This window comes from Rana temporaria, chromosome 8 (assembly GCF_905171775.1).
Source record: "Rana temporaria chromosome 8, aRanTem1.1, whole genome shotgun sequence".
In the NCBI taxonomy this organism is placed as follows: Eukaryota; Metazoa; Chordata; class Amphibia; order Anura; family Ranidae; genus Rana; species Rana temporaria.
This window is the reverse complement of record NC_053496.1, coordinates 126,267,939-126,290,370: the sequence shown is the minus strand read 5'-3', so window position 1 is coordinate 126,290,370 and position 22,432 is coordinate 126,267,939. Positions and strand designations below refer to the sequence as shown.

Here is a 22,432-nt window from a genome sequence, read left to right as displayed (position 1 = left end):
GAAGGGGTGACCGGCTTTAAAAAAAATCATTACTCCCTGGCCGTAGGTCCCCCGGACAAACTTTGCACACTTGTAGAGGAAGAGGGGGCTACTTGTGTGCCAAGTTTGGGGTCCAGGGGACCTACGGCCGGCTGGTACTGGGTCCCCAAAGTCCCGGAGATCAAGCGCAAAAAAGGTGACTAGAGTATAAGCCAAGGGGGGCATTTTCAGCACAAAAAAATTTGCTGAAAAACACGGCTTATACTCGAGTATATCGGCAATTGTAATTGGCTAAACGTACAGTATATTGTTCCTATTTCCTTTTTGGGAAAAAATGATCCTGCATCCTGACTTATCCAGCCTCACTCCAGACTGCTTTGCCTCCTTCATAAATCTGTGTGTACTTCAAATACTGGGCAGTTTGATTGGAATAAGATGTCTGTTAGCAACTAATTTAATATATTGCAATATTCAAAGTATTTTATGGACACTTATTTTGCTATTCAGCATCTGGGACTTCCAACAAACGGTTCTACCCACCCAATTCTGTCCATTGACTTTATTCCATAAACCTAACATAGCTTTCCTATATGTACACTGTTGATTAAACAACACATGCCATGGCTCTGACCTGCTTGAAACTAGAAGAAAAAAGGGAAAAGGTTCACATGGGTAGGGCAATATGCAAAACAATACAAAAGGGCTCTAGCATACTTTAAAGCTAGCCAGCAAAAACCTTGAAAACCTATTTCAAATATTCAGGTTAAAACAGAGCAATTTGCTTAAAGCGAGAGTTCACCCGAATTTTTTTTTTAACATTAGATTGATGTTTATTTTGTCAAGGGGAATCGTTTTTTTTTTTTTTTTAAATCGAAGCAGTACTCACCGTTTTAGAGATAGATCTTCTCCGCCGCTTCCGGGTATGGTCTTCGGGACTGGGCGTTCCTATTTGATTGACAGGCTTCCGACAGGCTTCCGACGGTCGCATACATCGCGTCACGAGTAGCCGAAAGAAGCCGAACGTCGGTGCGGCTCTATACGGCGCCTGCGCACCGACGTTCGGCTACGTTCGGAAAATCGTGACGCGATGTATGCGACCGTCGGAAGCCTGTTGGAAGCCTGTCAATCAAATAGGAATGCCCAGTCCCGCAGCCCATACCCGGAAGCGGCGGAGAAGATCGCTCTCTAAAACGGTAAGTACTGCTTCGATTTTAAAAAAACTACCCGATTCCCCTTCACAAAACGAGCCTCAATCTAATGTTAAAAATTAAGTTTTCGGGTGAACCTCCACTTTAATATATTTGCTCCAGCTGCCTTGTAAAGGCTCTGTCTGGGCTTCTAGTGTGTTGCTGTACATTTAAGGTTGAAAGGTCTACGTTCGGGTGAGCCTGCTGTCAGTTTGTGCATTGCTGTATAAGACCCATAGCTCAGAACCCAAATAGTTTAGAGTTAGGAAAGTTGTGGAAGCCAACCAAGCTGCTGAAAAAGCCTGTGTTTGTAATTCACATTGGAAAAAAAATACCATTGTAGGCCTATTTTACTTTTGGTTTGTTCACATTGTTGTCAATCAAGCTCTGATGAATGGGGCGCTCTTGGACCTCCGAAACGCTGTAGATAATTTTAATTGTACCAATGACTTTGAATGGAATAAAGTTGTGTCTGGACCTCCTAGCAGTGGTGTGGAACTTCAATTTAAATTTTACTTTAGAGCTAGGAACCACATATATCAGAGGTGCGCTAACGTGGCAAAGTGAATTCCACGTGTATTTGCAAATATTTTTTTCCTAGCTAGCTTGTACGTGTGCCAGGGACCTTTTGTATTGATTTGTATACTGCTGCTCTCTGGCCCATGCCATTGTTTTTTTCATTACTAATATGTCAAGTGGACCTCTGTTTTTACATCTTGTTCTGATGTCATTTCATCGCGTTTCTGAGTTTATTTTCAGGTGCAGACAGATAAAATTATCATTTGCAAGGATACAGCAACCATCCAAGGCATGCTATGTTGGTCAAGTTCTTTTATACAGATTGTGTTCAGAGAACACATTGTTACACTGGAACTTCAGTTGCCAACTTTTTTTTACAGTAGGATTGAGCTGAGATTTGCAGAAAGGTTTTATAGGTGTGTGTAACCTTTATTAATTCTATCATAAACAATGCATGTTGTTACAGTGTTATTAAAAAACAAAAATGATTGTTACAGTGTTACCAACTAGGTTAGTCCTTTAGATCTTCAAGAAGAATTTCTGCCTGTAGAGGAGGTAAGCTACAAGCACCCAGATGGAAGTTCCCAACAGATCTTGTGCGAGGAGCTCATAATGGGACTTGGAGTCCTTCACCTCCCAGTTAAAAGGGAAATACATAGCTAGAAGTGAGTGTCCAACGTAGACAAAGATTGAATTCATTCCTGAATATCAGAGAATACAGCATAATAAGTATAAGCCAGCATTGAGTCACATTGTGGGCACATACCAATACTGTCTGAAATGATTTAAGCAAGTAAAAAACAAGCACTATATATTTCAACAAAAAGATTTTACTTTCACTGCAAAAAAAATGGTAATGCGGCTGAAAGCATTAGAAAACTGGAAATGTTAAGTTTGGGGAAAATTACATCTTAGACAATACAATATTAAATTATAGCTGTTATACTATAGTATACCATGAGGGTAGGCAACATGAGGGTAGGCAACATGCCTACCATGAGGGTAGGCAACATGAAAGAGGTAGAGATCTACCTGAGCAACACGGGAAAAGTCAAAGATCACAGGGCACAGTGTCACTTTTTCACACCAGTTCAAAACCTGCAAATGCCGTACAACCGTGTGGCAATCACGTGCATTGCACGGCAATCATGGGTTTAAATCAAGTGGCGAGGAGGCAAAATATCTCCTCCTCACCACCTGTCAAACATATTCAGATTCCTTTTTAGAGGAGCAATAGTACTTGCACCTGTGAATGAGCCCTTAAGTGCATACAGCAGGGCTCGTTCACGCGTAAAACTCTGCGGTTGAGTTGCAGTTTTACTGTCCCGATCCATATCCCCTTTAGCTACTGAGGCAGCAGCCAAAAGGTGTGCACAGCAGCAGGAATTAAGCCCCCTGTTACGTTTGGTGCAGGCTACCGTCTGCCAATCATGACCCATTTAAGTAAATAGGGCCACTCTGCATGGGACAGAAGCCAGCCCTAGAGAAGAGGCATCGGCTTATTGCTCTTGCTCACTACTACAGCTCCAACTTTACAAGTAGTCTTTCTGCATTGCACTCGTTTGATGCTCTGGAATGGTGGGTCATTAAGCCCAGACCGCGATCTACTAGTCACCTCGCTATAGTTGAACACCTTCCATGACAGAATTTGTACTGAGATGTAAAAAAGTGTCTGCTAGCTGTTCCATACACCACAATAACCTTAAGATGCCCTCAGTTCATGCTTGTAGTCAGGGCCGGCCTTAGGTGTTTAGGCGCCCTGTGCGAGCTAATCTTGTGGCACCCCCCCGCCTAGGATTAGCCCTGCGCACAGCGCCCCTGTTGCCCATGGTGCCCTGCTCGCACACCCCAAAGACCGGCCCTGCTTGTAGTCAGTTAAACAGTGTATGCATGATGGTATTAAATGCTGGCTGCAATGGTCATCCTGGTCTTTTGATACACAATGGTTGTTGGTCAGCGCCACAGATCACGTCTCTGCTATGCTACAGTGCACACCTGTCCTAATCAAGAAGGTTTTAATAGACTGCTGGATATTCAGCCAGTGCCTCATAAACGTATCTGTCTGTGCACGTCCTTCAATCAGGATCGTCTAAATTATTTCTGTTCATGCAGATCTGCAGATTTGCAGAATCTGCAGATTTTGCTGACTGAAATCATAGGTTGCTACAGCTGACAGCTGTGACCTGCGAATTATGTACAAAGCAATGACAGGCTGACAATAGCTGTGGCCATCTGCTTGCTTGTCGCATGCATCTGTACATCCAGCGATTACCTGCGGCTAGGTATAGGTGACTGGTCCTGCACACAATCTGCCTGCATTCTGTCCCTAACAGATAAATGTGAACAGCGATGGACAGCTGTCATTGCTTTGTATGGGCTTCTCTGCCACAGCTGTCCACAAATAGTGTTGAGCAGAATATGCCATATTCGATTTCGCGATATATCTTGAATATATATTCGAATATTCGAGATATATTCGCTAAATTCGAATATTCGTGATATTTTATCGAAATTAAATGATTGCGATTTTTCGCTATTGCGAATGCGAAAATAATTGCGATTTTTTGATAACTGCGGTAGGAGCACTCTGATTGGCTCAGAATATTCGTGATATTTTATCGAAATATCGCAACATGCGAATGCGATATTTATTGCGCAATTTCGAGAAATGCTGGAGGAGCGCTCTGATTGGCTCAGAATATTCGTGATATTTTATCGAAATATCGCAACATGCGAATGCGATATTTATTGCGCAATTTCGAGAAATGCTGGAGGAGCGCTCTGATTGGCTCAGAATATTCGTGATATTTTATCGAAATATCGCAACATGCGAATGCGATATTTACTGCGCAATTTCGACAAATGCTGTAGGAGCACTCTGATTGGCTCAGAATATTCGTGATATTTTACAATACAAAATAATTGCGAATATTCGGCAAAAGCGGAAGGAGCACTCTGATTGGCTCAGAATATTCTTGATATTTTACAATACAAAATAATTGCGAATATTCGGCAAATGCGGAAGGAGCACTCTGATTGGCTCAGAATATTCTTGATATTTTACAATACAAAATAATTGCGAATATTCGGCAAATGCAGAAGGAGCACTCTGATTGGCTCAGAATATTCTTGATATTTTACAATACAAAATAATTGCGAATATTCGGCAAATGCAGAAGGAGCACTCTGATTGGCTCAGAATATTCTTGATATTTTACAATAGAAAATAAAAAGTGTTTTGCATTGGTGGTGATTCTTTACTCTATCCATCTGTCACAGCCGTTTGTCAATCAAACACCTTGAAGATTGAACACGTTCATGCTGCATGCTTTGGACTTTTTTTCACTTCACATATCAAAGACATTTTTATGAAAGATTATTTTTCTATTATTGGGACTATATTTCTTTATATATTTGTTTCACTGTGTATTTCACAAGTTATTTGCGCTTGCTTATTTTATAATTTGCCCACATGTCTTGTCACTAGACATATTTTTTATTCTTGTAGAGCGACTCCATTTTCTGTCTTGTATTAAATTATGTTGTATAACATTTTTGAGTTGCTGCTGTATTCTCCCCTTTTTTTAAGGTATGCGCAATTTTTTCCTTCTTACAAAAAATAATAATATCAAACATACAAATATTCATAACAGAAACATACACAAAGCCCCCCCTTTTGCATCAGAGACAATCAGAGTTCTCCTACCACAGTTATCGAAAATTCGCAATCATTTTCGCATTCGCAATAGCGAAAAATCGCAATTTTTTTTTTTTCAATTTGGCAACATAAAAGGATCGCCTCAGCTTAGCTACTCGGCCCAGGGTCTCTAATCATACCAGCAATGCTTTTAGACGTCGATAGGATGTGATCTGTTTTAAAAATCAAATTGAAAAAATGCGAATATTCGGAATTGCGAATATTCACCGCGAAATTCGAAATATAGCGCGATTTCTCGAATATGCTATATTCGAGTCGAATATTCGCAATGCGAATATTCGTGAGCAACACTATCCACAAACACCTGTGATTTCAGCCACCAGAATCTGATGTCCAGAACATGCTTTCCACAGGAATCCTCTGCTGGACCTTATAGACCAGTGATGGCGAACCTTGGCACCCCAGATGTTTTGGAACTGCATTTCCCATGATGCTCAACTACACTGCAGAGTGCATGAGCATCATGGGAAATGTAGTTCCAAAACATCTGGGGTGCCAAGGTTCGCTATCGCTGTTATAGGACATGTGAATTAGACCTTATTGTTAAATTTAACAATTTCTTACAGTAATATGCTATAGGCCTGTAACAACTTCAACATATCTTATCAATAAAACACTGGGTACTTTTTGTTAATCTGTTGCTTGTGAGTGACCACAATGGACGTAAGTAAAAATTATTTTATTTTAGCAGCATTTGTAGAAACTGCCATGCATATTTGTGATGTTAGCGTACAATAGACCAGGACTGCGCAGTTCATCAATCTGAATACATTTTAGTTTGAAGAGTCCTTTCAGGGGCTGTCTGTGCTAGGAGTGATATAGCCACTGCTCTATGCCAAAACCAGAAGACAAGAGGCAATGAAATATTGGTTTGTGTGGGTGTGAGCTGGGGCTGCATATGGTTCTTCATTTACATTAGAAGAAGCTGAATAAATAGACTCTACGCTTCATCTATTTAGTGTGTAACCCTGAGGAGTAAAGTGTTCATCTGATGTCACGCTGTCAGCACCCTGTGTCATCTTATGGTGGGAAGCATGGACTTTGGAAAGCATATGTCTCTTTTGTTAATGTGTCAGTGTCACTGTTTGGTGAAAAGGATGAGCCGTGAGGGTCAAAAATCACGTCTGTCTTTTTGTCCCTCCTTCTGTATGATGCTTGCATTGAAAATGGTCAACTACTTCACAAGGTTTACCATCAAAGCTAAAATAAAAATGATGCTTATTACCTTTTGTATCACTTGTCCTTCACTTTTAGATTTCAAGCTTTCATGAGCAGGGCTCTCCTAACCCCTGATTGTAACTGTACTGTCTCTTTTTTTTTTTTTTGTAAAGCGATGCGCATTTGTATTGGCATAATAATAATAATAATAATAATAATAATAATAATAAATAGAAATTACTTATTTTGTTTTTAGAAAACACTTTGGGCTAGATTCAGAGAGAGTTACGCCGGTGATCTGCCGTGCTGGTTCCAGGTATCATGGAAGTTCCAGCGCATGCACGAACTGATGCGCTGAGATGGTTCCAGCTATCGGGAAAGTTCCTTCAAGCACTGCGCAGGTGCAAACTTGCTGACGGAAATCCCCAAACGGCGGCCGGCATCCAGGGCGACGTGGATTTTGAGGTAAGTGGCCAGTCGGTTCGCTCGCTCAGCCTCCTGGCTCTTTTTTTAACATCCTCCAATCCACGGGGAGGTTCGAATATTTCCGTCGGGAAGTTTGCGCCTGCGCAGTCAGTAAAGGAACTTCCCCCATAGGGGAACATTGAGGACAAGTCACCGGTGTATCAGTAGATACGCCGTCGTAACTCTGAATGTACGCCGTCGTAAATTTAAGCGTATTCTGGAAACCAGATATGCTTAAATTAAGCTAAGATACGAGCGGCGTAAGTCTCTTACGCCATTGTATCTTAGTTGCATATTTACGCTGGCCGCTAGGTAGCGATTCCGTTGTTTTCGGCGTAGAATATGCAAATGACCTAGATACGCCGATTCACGAATGTATGTACGACCGGCGCTATTTTTTTATGTCGTTTACGTTAAGCTTTTTCGGCGTAAGGTTGCTCCTGCTCTTATGAGGCGTACGCAATGTTAAGTATGGACGTCGTTCCCGCTTCGAATTTTGCATTTTTTACGTCGTTAAGTCGTTCGCGAATGGGGCTGGACGTAATTTACGTTCATGTCGAAAGCAATGACGTCCTTGCGGCATACTTTGGAGCAATGCACACTGGGAAATTCCACGGACGGGAAAAACGTCAATCACGTCAGGTCACCAATAATTAACATAAAACACGCCCCCTCATCCTCATTTGAATTACGCGCGCTTACGCCGGCCCCATTTACGATACGCCGCGATAACTTAGGAGTAACTTAGGAGGCAAGTGCTATGTGAATACAGCACTTGCCTCACTGACTTACGGCGGCGGCACCGCCGTAAAAATGCGCGGATGTACCTGAATCCAGCCCTTTGTTCTTTTAATCAAGAAAAGGCAAATGTTTCTGTCATGCCTTGTACACACGCTCGGGAATTTCCGATGGAAAAGGCCAGACGGACTTTCCGATCGTGTGTAGCCCCATCAGAGTTATTTAATTGGATATTCCGATGAATTCCGTTGGAGTTTAGATATAGAACATGTGATTCTGTGATTTGGCCGCGCAAAAGCCTGATCGTGTGTACAAGGCATAAGGGCCCGGATTCACATACATCGGCACGTACATCACATATATCTAATATACGCTACGCCGAAGCAGCGCAGAGAGGCAAGCACCGAGTTCCTAAAGCACTTGCCTCCCAAACTGTGCTGGGTTCCCTTGGCGTAAGCCGTCGTAAGTGGAAGTGGGCGTGAGCCATGCTAATGAGGCGTGACCCCATGCAAATGATGGGCCGAGTGCCATACAAGTACTTAAAACGAACGGTGCATGCGCCGTCCCCGTGGACGTATCCCTGTGCGCATGCTCAGAATCATGTCGGAACTACTCCCTAAGATACGACCGATCACTGCCTACGATGTGAACGTAACCTACGCTCAGCCCTATTCACGTACTACGTAAACGACGTAAAATACGATGGCTGTGTTCCCTGGTCCATACCTTAGCATGAGTTGCGTCTCATATATGGGGACTAACTTTATGTCGGACGTACGACTTAAGCAAACCGCGTATATTATGCGCCTGGCGCAAGTACGTTCGTGAATCGACGGATCTCCCTCATTTCCATATTTGAATAGGAAATCAATGGGAGCACCACCTACGTCCAGCGTAAATATGAGTCCACGATACGCCGGTGTAGGAAAGTTACGTCGGTCGGATGAAGCCTATTTTCAGGCGTATCTTGTTATCAGAGTCCGGCGCATTGATACGACGGCGCATATTTACACTTACGCAGCGTATCTGTAGATACGTCGGCATAAGTGCTTTGTGAATCTGGGCCAAGGTGTTTAAATTGCATGGGGTGGGGTGACTAAAGGGTCCATCCGAAGCTGACAGTTCAGTTTTTTGGTGGATGCTGGAAGAACCCTCTCAGGCTTCAGGCCTTTTTTTGCGTTTCTGTAGACAGCCTTCAATTTCAGAAGCTAGTCAATTTCACTTGCAAGTTTTGCTTTCAGGTGCTTCTGGGCTGTTTTGACTTTTGAGTTCCTATAACTTCCTTTGGAGTTGCCCAAGAAGTTCCATCAAGTTGCCTTGAGCTGCCTCATTGCTTTCACATTCACATTGACTTGTACGGGGAAAAAAATTACTTTAGAAATGGGCAAAGTCAATGATTTATCAACAGGTTTATCTGTCTGTACAAAGTTTAATTACTGATAATATTTAACACTCCATTGTCCATGAAAAACTGAGCCCTGGTTCACACTGGGTACGATTTGGAACGATTTGAGATGCGATTTGACATGTCAAATCGCATCTCAAATCGGCGGCAATTATCGGCAATGGCACTGTCCTAATCAGTGCGACGCCGCATCTGCGATTTCAAAAAGTAGTTCCTGTACTACTTTTTGTGATTTCGGGCCGCGATTTACATTAAATTGCGGCCAAAATCGCGGCAAAATCGCAGCCGCGAAATCGCGGTAAAATCGCGCATTTTACCGCGGTTTTGAATTCGCAGCAGTGTGAACCTAGGCTAAAAGTCATTTTGATTGGACGTAGCTTTTAAGTTTATTTTGCTAGCTGCAGACAACAGTTAAGCTAATTTAGCATAAACATATATAAGACATCAATGAGAAAAAATAAAAGTTGGAATTACTCAACAGAATTCCCGCTTTTCTCATGTGTCAACGAAAATTTTGATATCAGTCCCATATACTTTTTTCATGCACATTAGGTGAAAAGGGAACTTTTGGCAGCTTAATAATTTCATATCTCTTGCCTGCTGTTCAATGTTTATGCATATTTATGGTTCATGTGCTGCTTTTCTTATTTAAATATAGGGCTGTGGAAATTAACTATTATTCCTCGATTAATCGTTAATTTTTTTGATCGATCAAAATTCTATTGATCAGTAATCACCTCTCCGCCGGCTTCTGGGTCTTCAGGGAGTTCCGTCAGAGATCCGGTGATGTCAAGGACACCGGCGGGGCTGGGAGTTGTGATAGTTTCCTTCACAGAACATCTACATGCTGACAGACTGATATTATCCCCTCCTCATCTGGATTCAATAGTGGTATCGTTGTACACATTTTTATACCAGTATCATACTTAGCTACATGTTTTTATGACTGCTTTTGCTACTGTTTGGTATTACTCGCACCATTTTTACAGTTTATGTAGCTACATCGATTTTATCTCCAGTGCAATATTTATTTTGTTACCTACTTGAAGACTATAAAAGTTTTAATGCTATTCCCATCGAGCGCTGCCTTTGTGTGTTTTTTGTATCCTGCTATCCATTTTTCCATTGGTTGGTAGCTGCACTGGGAATCAGCCTGCAAGGAGATCAGCTAAAAGTATTGGATCTGTATGTGCGATATAATTAATGGAAATTAGTAGATTAATCGATTTAAAAAAATCGATTAATCGAACACGAAAATTATAATCTGTAACAGCCCTATTTAACCACTTCCCGACCGCCTTACGACTATATATGGCGGCACTTTAAAGATGGATATCTCGGTAACGGCAGCAGCTGCTGCCACAACCGACATATCCATCTTAAGTGTGAGCGGTCCTGTAAAAGATAACGGTGGTCTCCGCAGCGGATTCCCCGCAAGATCACCGTTATCGGCGGTGGGAGGGGCCCCCCCCTCCTGCCGCTCTCCACCGCCTACCGGAGCCATCGGTAGCGGCGGAGGCGATCGGGTGCTTCAGCCTGCTGTGTGGGAATACGAGTGAGGGCAAGATGGCCCCCACCCGTCCCCATAGCATTGCTGGGCGGAAGTGACGTCAAAACATCAGTCCCGCCCAGCGTCTTAAAGAGACATTTTTTTGTTGTCATTTTTTCAAATGGCAAAATTTACATTTTTTTTTTTGCATTCAAGTCGAAATATGAGATCTGAGGTCTTTTTGACCCCAGATCCCATATTTAAGAGGACCTGTCATGCTTTTTTCTATTACAAGGGATGTTTACATTCCTTGTAATAGGAATAAAAGTGATCAATTTTTTTAAAAAAATAATAAAAAAAATAAAAAAAATAAATAAAAAAAAAATGTTTAAGCACCATGTCCCAACGAGCTCGCGGGCAGAAGCGAACGCATACGTGAGTAGCGTCCGCATATGAAAACGGTGTTCAAACCACACAAGTGAGGTATCGCCGCGATCGTTAGAGCGAGAGCAATAATTATCGCCCTAGACCTCCTCTGTAGCTCAAAAAATGCAACCTATAGAATTTTTTTAAACGTCGCCTATCGAGATTTTTAAGGGTAAAAGTTTGACGCCAAGCCACGAGCGGGCGCAATTTTTAAGCTTGACATGTTCGGTATCATTTTACTCGGCGTAACATTATCTTTCACAATATATAAAAAAATTGGGCCAAATTTATTGCCGTCTTATTTTTTAATTAAAAAAAGTGATTTTTTTTCCAAAAAAAGTGCGATGTCAACAAGGAAAAAGGGTGGACTGCAAATCTTGTGTATTGGGTGCTGGGAACAGGCTCCAATTTCCCACTGCAATACCATACCAACGAGTCACTGCACTCCCAAAAATGTCTTTCTCAATAGTTATTTTCTTTGTTTGTAGCAAACATCTTCAGACATGCCATGTATATACAGTGTATATACTGGATACTGTATATCTCCCTTTTAAATCATATATATAAAAAAATGCATGTTACACTGATGTCATGGAATTATTGTCCAGTGGAAGAGCACATGGATATTATACCTGGGTAGATGAATGGCTGTCCTCCCCACCAGTGTCTCACATCAATCACATAAAACATAAGGCTAAGGAGGAGGAAGGAGAAACAGCTGAGAGTGGTGACGAAGGACAGAGACCTGCCAACAACAAAAAGCATAACATTAGGTAACCAAAGTACACTTTGTCAGGAACACCTACTCATTCTGTTATCTAAAGCAAAGCCAGCTTCAGAAATTGGGATGCTATAATGAGGTAGTAGAAGAAACACAGCAGTGTCAGGGATGCTCACATTGTCTTGTCTGAAGCCAATTTTTATTTATGACGTAATGTAAAATGACTTGTGTTTCCACCCCTTGGAAAATGGCCAGTAATCTGTCTGACTTTTGCTTGTCCTACGATGACACATATATTTTCCAGTAGAGGCAAAAAAGAACAGAATTTTGAAGAGACTTTAGCATGCAAATGTATTCAACATTTGTATTTTCTTGGTGCTTTTAGAACAAAAAGATTAATTTAAATGGAAAACTGAACAAAATAACCCTCATGCTTGTGCAGGTCATACAATTTGTCATCAGCTGGAAATCATTAAAGTAGACTATAACTATGCATTCTTCCTCAGAGCATACAAGATGTGGTGGTTGTACCTACCGACTGCTCCAGCATTAGGAAAACTAAAAGTAGAGAGATTCTATCAATATGGGAAAGATATAATGGTTCCAGACTGGGTGGTGAGTAATGCTTTTGAATTGATTCTTAGAAATCTCCAGGCCCCAAAACAGACTTTAGAAAACAATGACGAAACTGAAAAGCCAGTTTTCTCTGCATTACGCAAAACCAGTGGAGCCCTTCAACCTGCCTGGTCGAGAATTCTTGGTTATAATATTATTTAGACCCTGGCAGGGTACCAGGATGCCCATACGTCTACAATGGGCATATGATTACATTTAAATAGTTTGGTCCCACCAATGGAAGAGCCTGAGTCAGCCAGAAGATCTGTGTGTGAACCGGTGCTTGAGGGTGAGTGTCCAGGGGAGGGCTGCTGTGTCCACCCTTCCTGCAGAGCCAGATGCTTGAGAGCAGGGCTCAAGTCCTGGGAAAAAAGTGTGGGAACTCAGTGACTGTAGACATGATACAAGAGAAGGTAAGAGACTGCAGACATGATACAAGAGATGGTCAGAGACTGCAGACATAGTACAGGAGATGGTCAGAGACATACTAGAGGAAATGGTCAGAAACTGCTGGCATACTACAGGAGGCGGTCAGAGACTGCAGACATAGTACAGGAGATGGTCAGAGAGTGTGCGGACATGATACAAGAGATAGTCAGTGACTGCAGACACGATACAAGAGATGGTAAGAGACTGCAGACATAGTACAGGAGATGGTCAGAGACATACTACAGGAAATGGTCAGAAACTGCTGGCATACTACAGGAGGCGGTCAGAGACTGCAGACATAGTACAGAAGATGGTCAGAGACATACTACAGGAGATGGTTTAGAAACTGCATACATACTACAGGAGACGGTCAGAGACTGCAGACATAATACAGAAGATGGTCAGAGACTGCAAACATGCTAAAAGAGATGGTCAGGGACTGCAGACATAGTACAGCAGATGGTCAGAGACTGCAAACATAATACAAGAGATAGTCAGAGACTGCAGACATGATACAAGAGATAGTCAGAGACTGCGGACATGATACAAGAGTTGGTCAGAGACTGCGGACATGATACAAGAGAAGGTTTAGAGGCCGCGGACACGATACAGGAGATGGTCAGAGACGGCAGGCATGGTAGAAGAGCACTAAGGAGGCCAGAGAGCACAGGGGAGCAGAGAGCACTGGAAGAGCCAAAGAGCACGGGGGCAGGAGAGCATGGGGGGGTCTGGAGAGCATTAAAGGGGAGCTGGAGAGTGCAGGGCACCAGGGGGTTGGAGAGCACGGGGGTGGATAGGAGAAGTGATATTCATACCAGACACAAAGGGCCTGGTAATGGACTGCCGTTTTTTTCAATTAATTTGATCTGTATTGCCGGGACCCTACAATTCATGAATAGCCGCAAGTAGTTTTAAATTACTTTTTTTCCTTTAGAAATGACATTTTGTGCAGGGACAGTTCTAAACACGGGAAACATGCGCTAATTTACAGGCATACTATACACACCCCCCAGGTACGAAATTGAAAGGAATATTTCACTTTTATTGTTTCACTGTAAGCATTATTAAAATTACTGCTCCCGAAAAAACTGACGTTTTTCAAACTTTTTTTGCATTGATACATGTCCCCTGGAGCAGAACCCAGGTCCCCAAACACTTTTTATGACAATAACTTGCATATTAACCTTTAAAATTAGCACTTTAGAATTCTCCCATAGACTTTTAAAGGGTGTTCTGCGGCTTTTCGAATTTTCGAACACCCCAAATTGTTCGCTGTTTGCCGAACGGGCGAACAGCCAATGTTCGAGTCAAACTCATGCTCGACACGAACATAAAGCTCATCCCTACTGCAGTGTATGCATGTGCTTTGACATCCCGAACCTGTTTTGCATTATTGCATTATTGCAACTTAGCACCTGCTTAGTTAACTACTAGTGAGTTATTCCCTGTAACTAGACTTATTACCTATTCTGCTAAATGGTTTCATGTTTGCTGAAGTTAAAAATAATTGTTTACGTTAATCAATAACTGCATTTGTTGATCCTGAATCCTCATTCACCTGTATATTACTATCTATCTATCTATCTATCTATCTATCTATCTATCTATCTATCTATCTATCTATCTATCTATCTATCTATCTATCTACTGTATCTATCTCTGTATTTCAGCTATGCCCCTCTAAATGTAATATCAGTGTTTTCATAGACTGACAAAGAGTTTGACCCAAATAAAACACACACCGGTCATTAAGACATGCATTGTACATGAAGTGGACCATAAGCAGGAATTAGCCAATTAACACAACAAGGAACTGTCATTAAATCAATGTTTATAGGCCATGTCATTTAGGAAAGAATCTCTGCATTACACAACTAGGATGCAAACTTTAGGGTCACACAATGCAAAGATAAGATCCAAGTATATTGTTCCAAGTGCTGCACATAGAGAATACATTATATAAATTAAATAAATCACACGAGGGAACCTTTCTAGCATATACTTCTTCCTTGATAGTACTCATCTGGCCTACTTTATTTTAATACTTCCTAAAAGCCATTTATCTGTCAGTTGAAGGGCTGCCTACACCATCTGCATACTGAATGCTTGTAAGTAACTGCATATTGATTTTCACTTCTCTTGTAAAGCTGTCAAATGCTTTCTTGGGTGTAAGAATGGCAAGGATGAAGTGAAGTGATCTGCTGCTTCTCATCTATAGCAACGTTGTCTCTCAATTAACACTCTGAAAATTAAAGAGTTAAATTAAGCATCCTATGAAAATATCTCCAGTGCTACATTCTTATTCAGCAAAATCCTATAGGATGTCGTTTTCAGAGATGTCTGCGTTTAAACAAAATCCTATAGACTGATTGAGAGGTGGTTAGAATTTAGGACACCAAATTTTGTTATGCTTTATCGTTTACCCAGTCAAGAATAAAGGATCATAACTCAGATCAGAACATTGTCTGTAAAGCCCTGTACACATGATCAGTCCATCTGATGAGAACTGACTGATGGTCTGATGTTTTGACCTATCGGTTAGGCGTCCATCAGTTCAATTTTAAAGCAAGTTCTAAAATTTAGCATAACTGACCGATGGGGCCCACACACGATCGGTTTGGACCGATGAAAAGTTCCTTCAGTCCGTTTTCATCGGTTTGGACCGACCGTGTGTACGCGGCCTAAGAGATACGTCCATGTAGCAACACTAAGCATGTCCTGCCTCCACCACAAACACCTAATTTCTCCAGAACAAATGGCCAAAACGTGTGGTACTGTACTTCATTCTCTTAAATATACCGAGGCTGATGGAAAATTCTTACATCTGGTCCAACAGCACCTATTCAGCTCAGTGTTCTAGGCAGATACATAGATGATGTGGTGATCATTTGGGACGGTCCGGAGTCCCTAGTCCAGGCTTTTTTCGGCCAATGTAACTACAATGATTTTGGCCCATCCTTTACTTCCGTAGGTAAGGCCCATTCTTTAGCCTTCTTAGATTTAGAGTTGGGCCACAGAGATCACAACATCAAAGCCAAGAATGTGAAGCCCACAGCAGGAAACTCCTTCCTACATTATAATAGCTTACACCACCCTAAGTGGATGAACAACATTCCAAAAAGCCAATTTTGTCGACAACTGCACTGAGGTAGAAGACTACATTGAACAGAGTTCATTTCTAAAAGCCTAAAAAAGGGTTACCTTCCCACACTGATAGAGGATGCATATTCTCTTTACGTGACTTACGAAAGGACTTCCATAGTAGCATCTAATAATGATAATACCACCACCAGATTCATCACTCAGCTTCACGGTCACCTCCGCAAAATGGAAAGTATCATCAGAAAACATCGGTCCATACTACTTCAGGATCCACAGCTATTCCTCTCAAACCTCTGTTCACCTATAGCAGGGGTCTCCAAACTGTGGCCCAGGGCCAGATGTGGCCCTTTGCTTGCTTTTATCAGGCCCTTGGGGCACTCTTTCATCCACTGATACCAACAATGGGGTGTAATTCCCCCTCATGACATCAATGAAGGGGCACAATTCCTCCCAATGACGGCAATAATGGGGCACAATTCCTCCCAATACCATTAACAACGGGGACCAATGACACCATTCTTCCTGCTGACACCAACGATAGGGCATTGGTTTTTCCCCACTGCCTTCGGCCCTTTTCCACTCCCAGTGACCACAGTTCGGTCCCCCCTAAAGTCTGAAGGACAGGAAACTGGCCCTTTGTTTAAAAAGTTTGGAGACCCCTGACCTATAGGAAAGCTTCCAATTGGAAAAGCAAAGTTGCTTCCAGTAAGATCAAGCCCAATCACAAGTCATATGTGGAGTCAGTACCTACTCTGTTCCATCTGAAAGACATGTTAAAATGTAAAAAATCCCAAATGCTTAACATGTACAACATGGTCAAAGGCAATTAATTGAGAACGGTAAGACTTATGAAATCACACAATTTTACAACTGTTCCACTAAGTATTTGGTTTATTGTCTCGCCTGCCCGTGTGGCATATTTTATGTGGGTCGCACTATTAGGACCCTGAGAAAGAGGCTCGGTGAACACCGCTGTTATGTGGAGGACGGTAGTGATGAATATATCGTCTCCAGGCATTTTTCTTGAGTTTTATTGCGTTTCATGAGTGCTCAACCTGTGGTCCTCCAGCTATTGCAGGACTACAAGTCTCATGAGGCATTGCAAGGCTGATATTTAAAAGCATAACTCCCAAAGACAAAGGCATGTAGTTCAGCAACAGCTGGAGGGCCACAGGTTGAGCACCCATGACTTAAAGTGTTACTAATACAAAAAAGGTGTGCACTACCCCACCTATAACTGGCCATTGCAGTAAATAGCATAGGAAGGCAACATATGATATAAACAAGGCCATGGATAAATCCAAGGAAAGATCCAAGCTTACTCACCGACCAGCCCGCTGACAACCAAATAAACCTATCTAACACTATGCGTTTAAACAGGGGTTTAGTCTGCACACATTTGAAAATACATGCGTAAGCAGTAACGGTGCGTCCATAAGGGGCGCATTGGGTGCCGCCCCTCTCTCTCCTGGCACCACTCTATCATCATAGATAGATTCATGCATTGCATGAATCTATCTATGGTCACTGCTGACACCCCCTAATTTGGTGTCCGGTCCCTTTCGGGCACCGGGCACCTGAATTACAGCGGCTGGTTTTTTTTTTGGGAGCACCTGATTAGAACCAAAGGCTCTAATAGGCGCCCAAAAATGTGAACAGCGGGCGCAATGCTGTGCGTTTGGTGTTTACTCAGCGATGTGTTAGCAAAGCGAAAGAATTCGCTTTGCTAACACTGAACCGCCTCTCAGCCATTCAGGTTGCTGGGTCTGTTACCTGTCACCTGATTGGCTGAGACGTCAGGCACTGTGATTGAACGCCTGAGAGAGGACGGAAGAACACATGGAGGACATGCAGGACACCATCGCTGCGAGACAGGTAAGTGCCAGGCAGCATTTGACTTTTCACATTAGTGGCAATTGATGGGCACACTGGCAACATTTGATGGGGCACAGTAGCGGCAATTGATGAGCACACTGGCAACATTTGATGGGGCACAGTATCAGCAATTAATGAGCACACTGGCAACATTTGATGGGGCACAATAGCAGCAATCGATGGGCACAATGGCAACATTTGATGGGGCACAGTAGCGGCAATTGATGGGCACACTGGCAATTGATGGGCACAGTATCAGCAAATTTATGGACACGCTGGCAGCAATTGATAGGTACAGTAGCTGCGTTTGATGGCACAGTGGCAGCAATTTATGGGTACAGTGGCTGCGTTTGATGGGCACATTGGCTAAATTGATGGGCACAGTGGCTGCGTTTGATGGCACAGTGGCTGCGTTTGATGGCACAGTGGCAGGATTTGATGGCACAGTGACTGCGTTTGATGGGCACAGTGGCTGCGTTTGATGGGCACAGTGGCTGTGTTTGATGGCACAGTAGCTACGTTTGATGGGCACAGTGGCTGCAAATTATGGTGTTTTTTTTTCAGTTTGTTTGCGCCCAAAATTTTGAGCACCAGCCGCCACTGTGCGTAAGACACAGAGCCTCGCCACGGCACCCTGGTATCTGTGGTCCTATCACTAGCTAATGAGTAACTCCACAATAGAAGCACGTGCATTCTGATGGATAGGTGAAGGGCATGTGGACTGAAGAGAGCCCACCCCTTCTTAAAGGTACAGGGACACACTGAAAACTAAACCCCTGTTTTAAGGCATACTGTTAGACAGGTTGATTCGGTTGTCAGTGGGCTGGTTGGTGAGTAAGCTTGGATCTTTCCTTGGATTTATCCTTGGCTTATTTATATCATATGTTGCCGCCAAATGCTACTTGCTGCAATGGCCAGTTATAGGTGGGGATAGTGGACACCTTTTTTGTATTACTGTTATATTGGTCAGGCAATGCACTGGCACCTTTGCAGCCATTGTGCGATTTGCTGGGTGTTCAGTGTGCCCCTGTATGTTTAAGGAGGGGTGGGCTTGCACAAATCACAAGAGGTGGAGGTCAAACAAAAGCTCCAGTCCATGTGCTGGTGCCTGTGGTTGTTACTGGGAGCAAGGAGCTAGTTGGAGTATAGCCCTAGAGGAGCAAAAGTGCGTTTGACCTTGACTATTAAGGTCCAGCCCAGGAGGTAAGGGCATATAGTTCACTGGGTGTTATGCATGTGACACGTGGGTGATGCGTTGAAGAGAAGGCTGTGATATCTGGAATTCACTGGTGGTTGGCCACACATACATATTTAGGGACAGGAGAATACTTAAATCCTGATCCTTCTTATTTCATTGAAAAGGACACGACTTAAAGTGGTTCTAAAACCTAAACATGTTTTTATCTTAAAGTAGAACTACAGTATGGGTAAAAAAAAATTTTTTTTTTCATTTTGGACAGAGTAAGTGAGGGTTATAACCCCTGCCGGATTTTTTTTCCACCATCTCTGTACCATTGCGAAGATTTCTCTTCACTTCCTGTTCTATAGCCAAACATGAAGTGAGAGGAAATCCCTGCAAATTGAGAGAATTTCTTGGGAACCCCCAGGTCATTAGAACTAGTGTTCCCATTGCAAGATTTTGGGATTTTCTTTTATTTTCACTTTCAGTGATAATGGTAAAAAGGACAAATAGAGAGGGTGAATCTCCCTAATAGGGGCACAGACAGCAATAAAAACTGACAAGCATTCTAATACCTCCCCACTTTATCCAAAACATTTTTGCCAACAGTTATACTTTAATGTATTCTTGTATTAATCACTTGCCGACCGTGCTATAGCCAAATGGTGGCTAAAGTGCGGCCGGCTAGTTCTGAGAGGCCATCATATGACAGCCTCCTGTGCTTGTGCTTTTTGCAAGGGTAAAGGGCCAATCACAGTGGCCCTTTACTATGTGATCGCTCCATCCAATGATGGAGCGATCACTTATCAACAAATCAGTACCACTACAGTGCCCATCAGTGCCACTACAGTGCCATCAGTGCCATCACAGTGCCACTACAGTGCTCATCAGTGCCCTATGGTGCCACTATAGTGCTCATCAGTTCCTTACAGTGCCACTACAGTGATCATCAGTGCCCTACAGTGCCCATCAATGAGCGATTACCAGTGCATGTCAGTACCCTACAGTTCCCTCACAGTGCCACCAGTCTATGGCACTATAGTGCTCATCAGTTCCTTACAGTGCCACTACAGTGCTCATCAGTGCCCTACAGTGCCCATCAGTGAGCGATTACCAGTGCATGTCAGTACCCTACAGTTCCCTCACAGTACCACCAGTGTCACTACAGTGCTCATCAGTGCCCTACAGTGCTCATCAGTGCCCTACAGTACCCATCAGTGAGTGCTTATCAGTGAATGTCAGTACCCTACAGTGCACTCACAGTGCCATCAGTGCCACCCTGTTTATCAGTGAGCTATGGTGCCACTACAGTACTCATCAGTGCCCTACAGTGCCACTACAGTGCTCATCAGTACCGTACAGTGCCCATCAGTGAGTGCTTATCAGTACACTGCAGTGCACGTCAGTGCCATTAGTGAGTGCCTTTCAGTGCTCATCCATGACCTGCAGTGTCATCAGTGCCCTACAGTGCACATCAGTGCCCTACAGTGCCATCAGTAAGTGCTTATCAGTGCCACTAAAGTGCCCATCAGTGCCACTAAAGTGATCAACAGTACCACTACAGTGCTCATCAGTGCCACTACAGTGCCCTATTAGTGCTCAGCAGTGCCCAATAGTGCACATGAGTGCTCATCAGTGTCACCCTATCGGTGGATCTTCAACCATGCCGTCAGTGCTGTAAAAATGTGTAAAAAATGTGTAAAAAAAAATGTGTTTTCATTTTTGTTTCCACATTTTCCAAAAACTTGTGGGGAAAAAAAATGACATGTTCAGAAGAATCATAGAATATATGTTGCGTTATAGAATGCCTCATAGAATATACGTTGGGGTTTTTGTTTTCCAAAATGGGGTCACTTTGTGAGCCTTTCCATTGTCCTGGTGCTCCTTCAAAAGTGTAATAGGTGGTCAGGAAATTAGATGTGTAATTTATGTCCCTAGGACACATAATGGTGCTCCACTGTATGTGGTCAGGCTGTGTAAAAGTCTCACACATGTGTTATCGCCATAATCAGGAGGAGTAGCAGAATGTGTTTTGGGGTGTGCATATGCCATGTGAGAGAAATAACCTGTTAACATGACAATTTTGGGAAAAAAAATCTTAATTTTGCAAAGAATTGGGGGAAAAAAATTACAACTTGAAAAAAATTACTGTGCCTCTTACTAAATACCTTTCCAAAAAGAGGTCATTTGGGGGGTATTTGTACTTTCTTGGCTTGTAAGGCCGCGTACACATGGTCGGTCCAAACCGATGAAAGCGGCCTGAAGTCCAGCTTCATCGGTCCAAACCGACCGTGTGTATGGCCCATCAGTCTGTTGTCCTTCGGACAAAAATGAGAGAACTTGCTTTAAAATCGAACTGATGGACGGCTGACCATCGGTCAAAACCGATGGTTAGTACAAAAAAGCATCGGTTCAAAACCCGCGCATGCTCAGAATCAAGTCGACGCATGCTTGGAAGCATTGAACTTCGTTTTTTTCAGCACGTCGTGTGTTTTACGTCACCGTGTTCTGACACGATCGGTTTTTGAACTGATGATGTGTACGCACATCAGACCATCGGTCTGCTTCAGCGGTGATCCGATGAAAACGGTCCGTCGGACCATTCTCATCAGATGGATCGACCGTGTGTACGCGGCCTTAGTGTCTCATGAAATTAGATCAATGATTGGCACCATAGCTTGTAGACCAGGGTTGCCCAACCTTTTGAAGAGCGACTTGGTAACCAGTCACGGGCCACAATGAGCGGAGCGGGTGGATGGCATGTCCATGTCTGCTCTGCATATGCAAAGCAGACAAGGACACAGCTCACTATACTTTTTAGCAGAACGGATTGGAGGTAGGACACAAGTCGGTTTATGTCTGCCACTACTTAGAGGTGAATGAAGGGTCCAATTGGTCGGACTATCGGACTGTCCGTTTGTAAAGGGGCCCCAAGGCTGCTTTCACACTGATGCGCTGCGGTTTATCCGCACCGCGGGTGCAACGCAGTGTACCTTTTGGCTTTCCTGCACTTTGCAATAGACTTCTATTATATTCTGCAGGTTTGGTACACTTTCAGAAGCTCACCAAACTCACAGGTAATAACAGAAGTCTATGGCTCAGTGCCCATAACCCGCAGGTAAACAAATCTGCACCTGCCCATGCCCATATATACACTGTGATTTTAGTAATAAACTGACTGACAGTATTCTATTCTATTCCATCCCAGAGCAGGAGGTCGCAGGCCACATCAGAGGGCTCCGCGGGCCACAAAGTTGTGCACCCCTGCTGTAGATTATGGCCCGGATTCACAACGAAATTACGATGGCGTATCTCCGGATACGCCGTCGTAACTCTGAGTTGCGGGGTCGTATCTATGCGACTGATTCATAGAATCAGTTACGCATAGATTTTCCCTAAGATCCAACCGGCGTAAGTGTCTTACAC

The 22,432-nt window shown here is 43.1% G+C and overlaps 1 protein-coding gene across 1 annotated transcript in view; it reads right to left on the bottom strand.

Moving 5' to 3' along the window:
• Positions 1-1,271: 1,271 nt before the first annotated feature.
• LOC120910441 (heparan-alpha-glucosaminide N-acetyltransferase-like) overlaps positions 1,272-22,432 on the bottom strand; it is a 468,708-nt gene continuing 447,547 nt past the window's right edge. Inside the window, exons 19-20 of the mRNA XM_040322198.1 lie at positions 11,717-11,829; positions 1,272-2,386 (exon numbers count right to left, since the gene is read on the bottom strand). Of these exons, the coding sequence (XP_040178132.1) occupies positions 2,205-2,386; positions 11,717-11,829 (295 nt within the window). The 3' untranslated portion in view covers positions 1,272-2,204. The remainder of the gene's footprint in view (positions 2,387-11,716; positions 11,830-22,432) is intronic.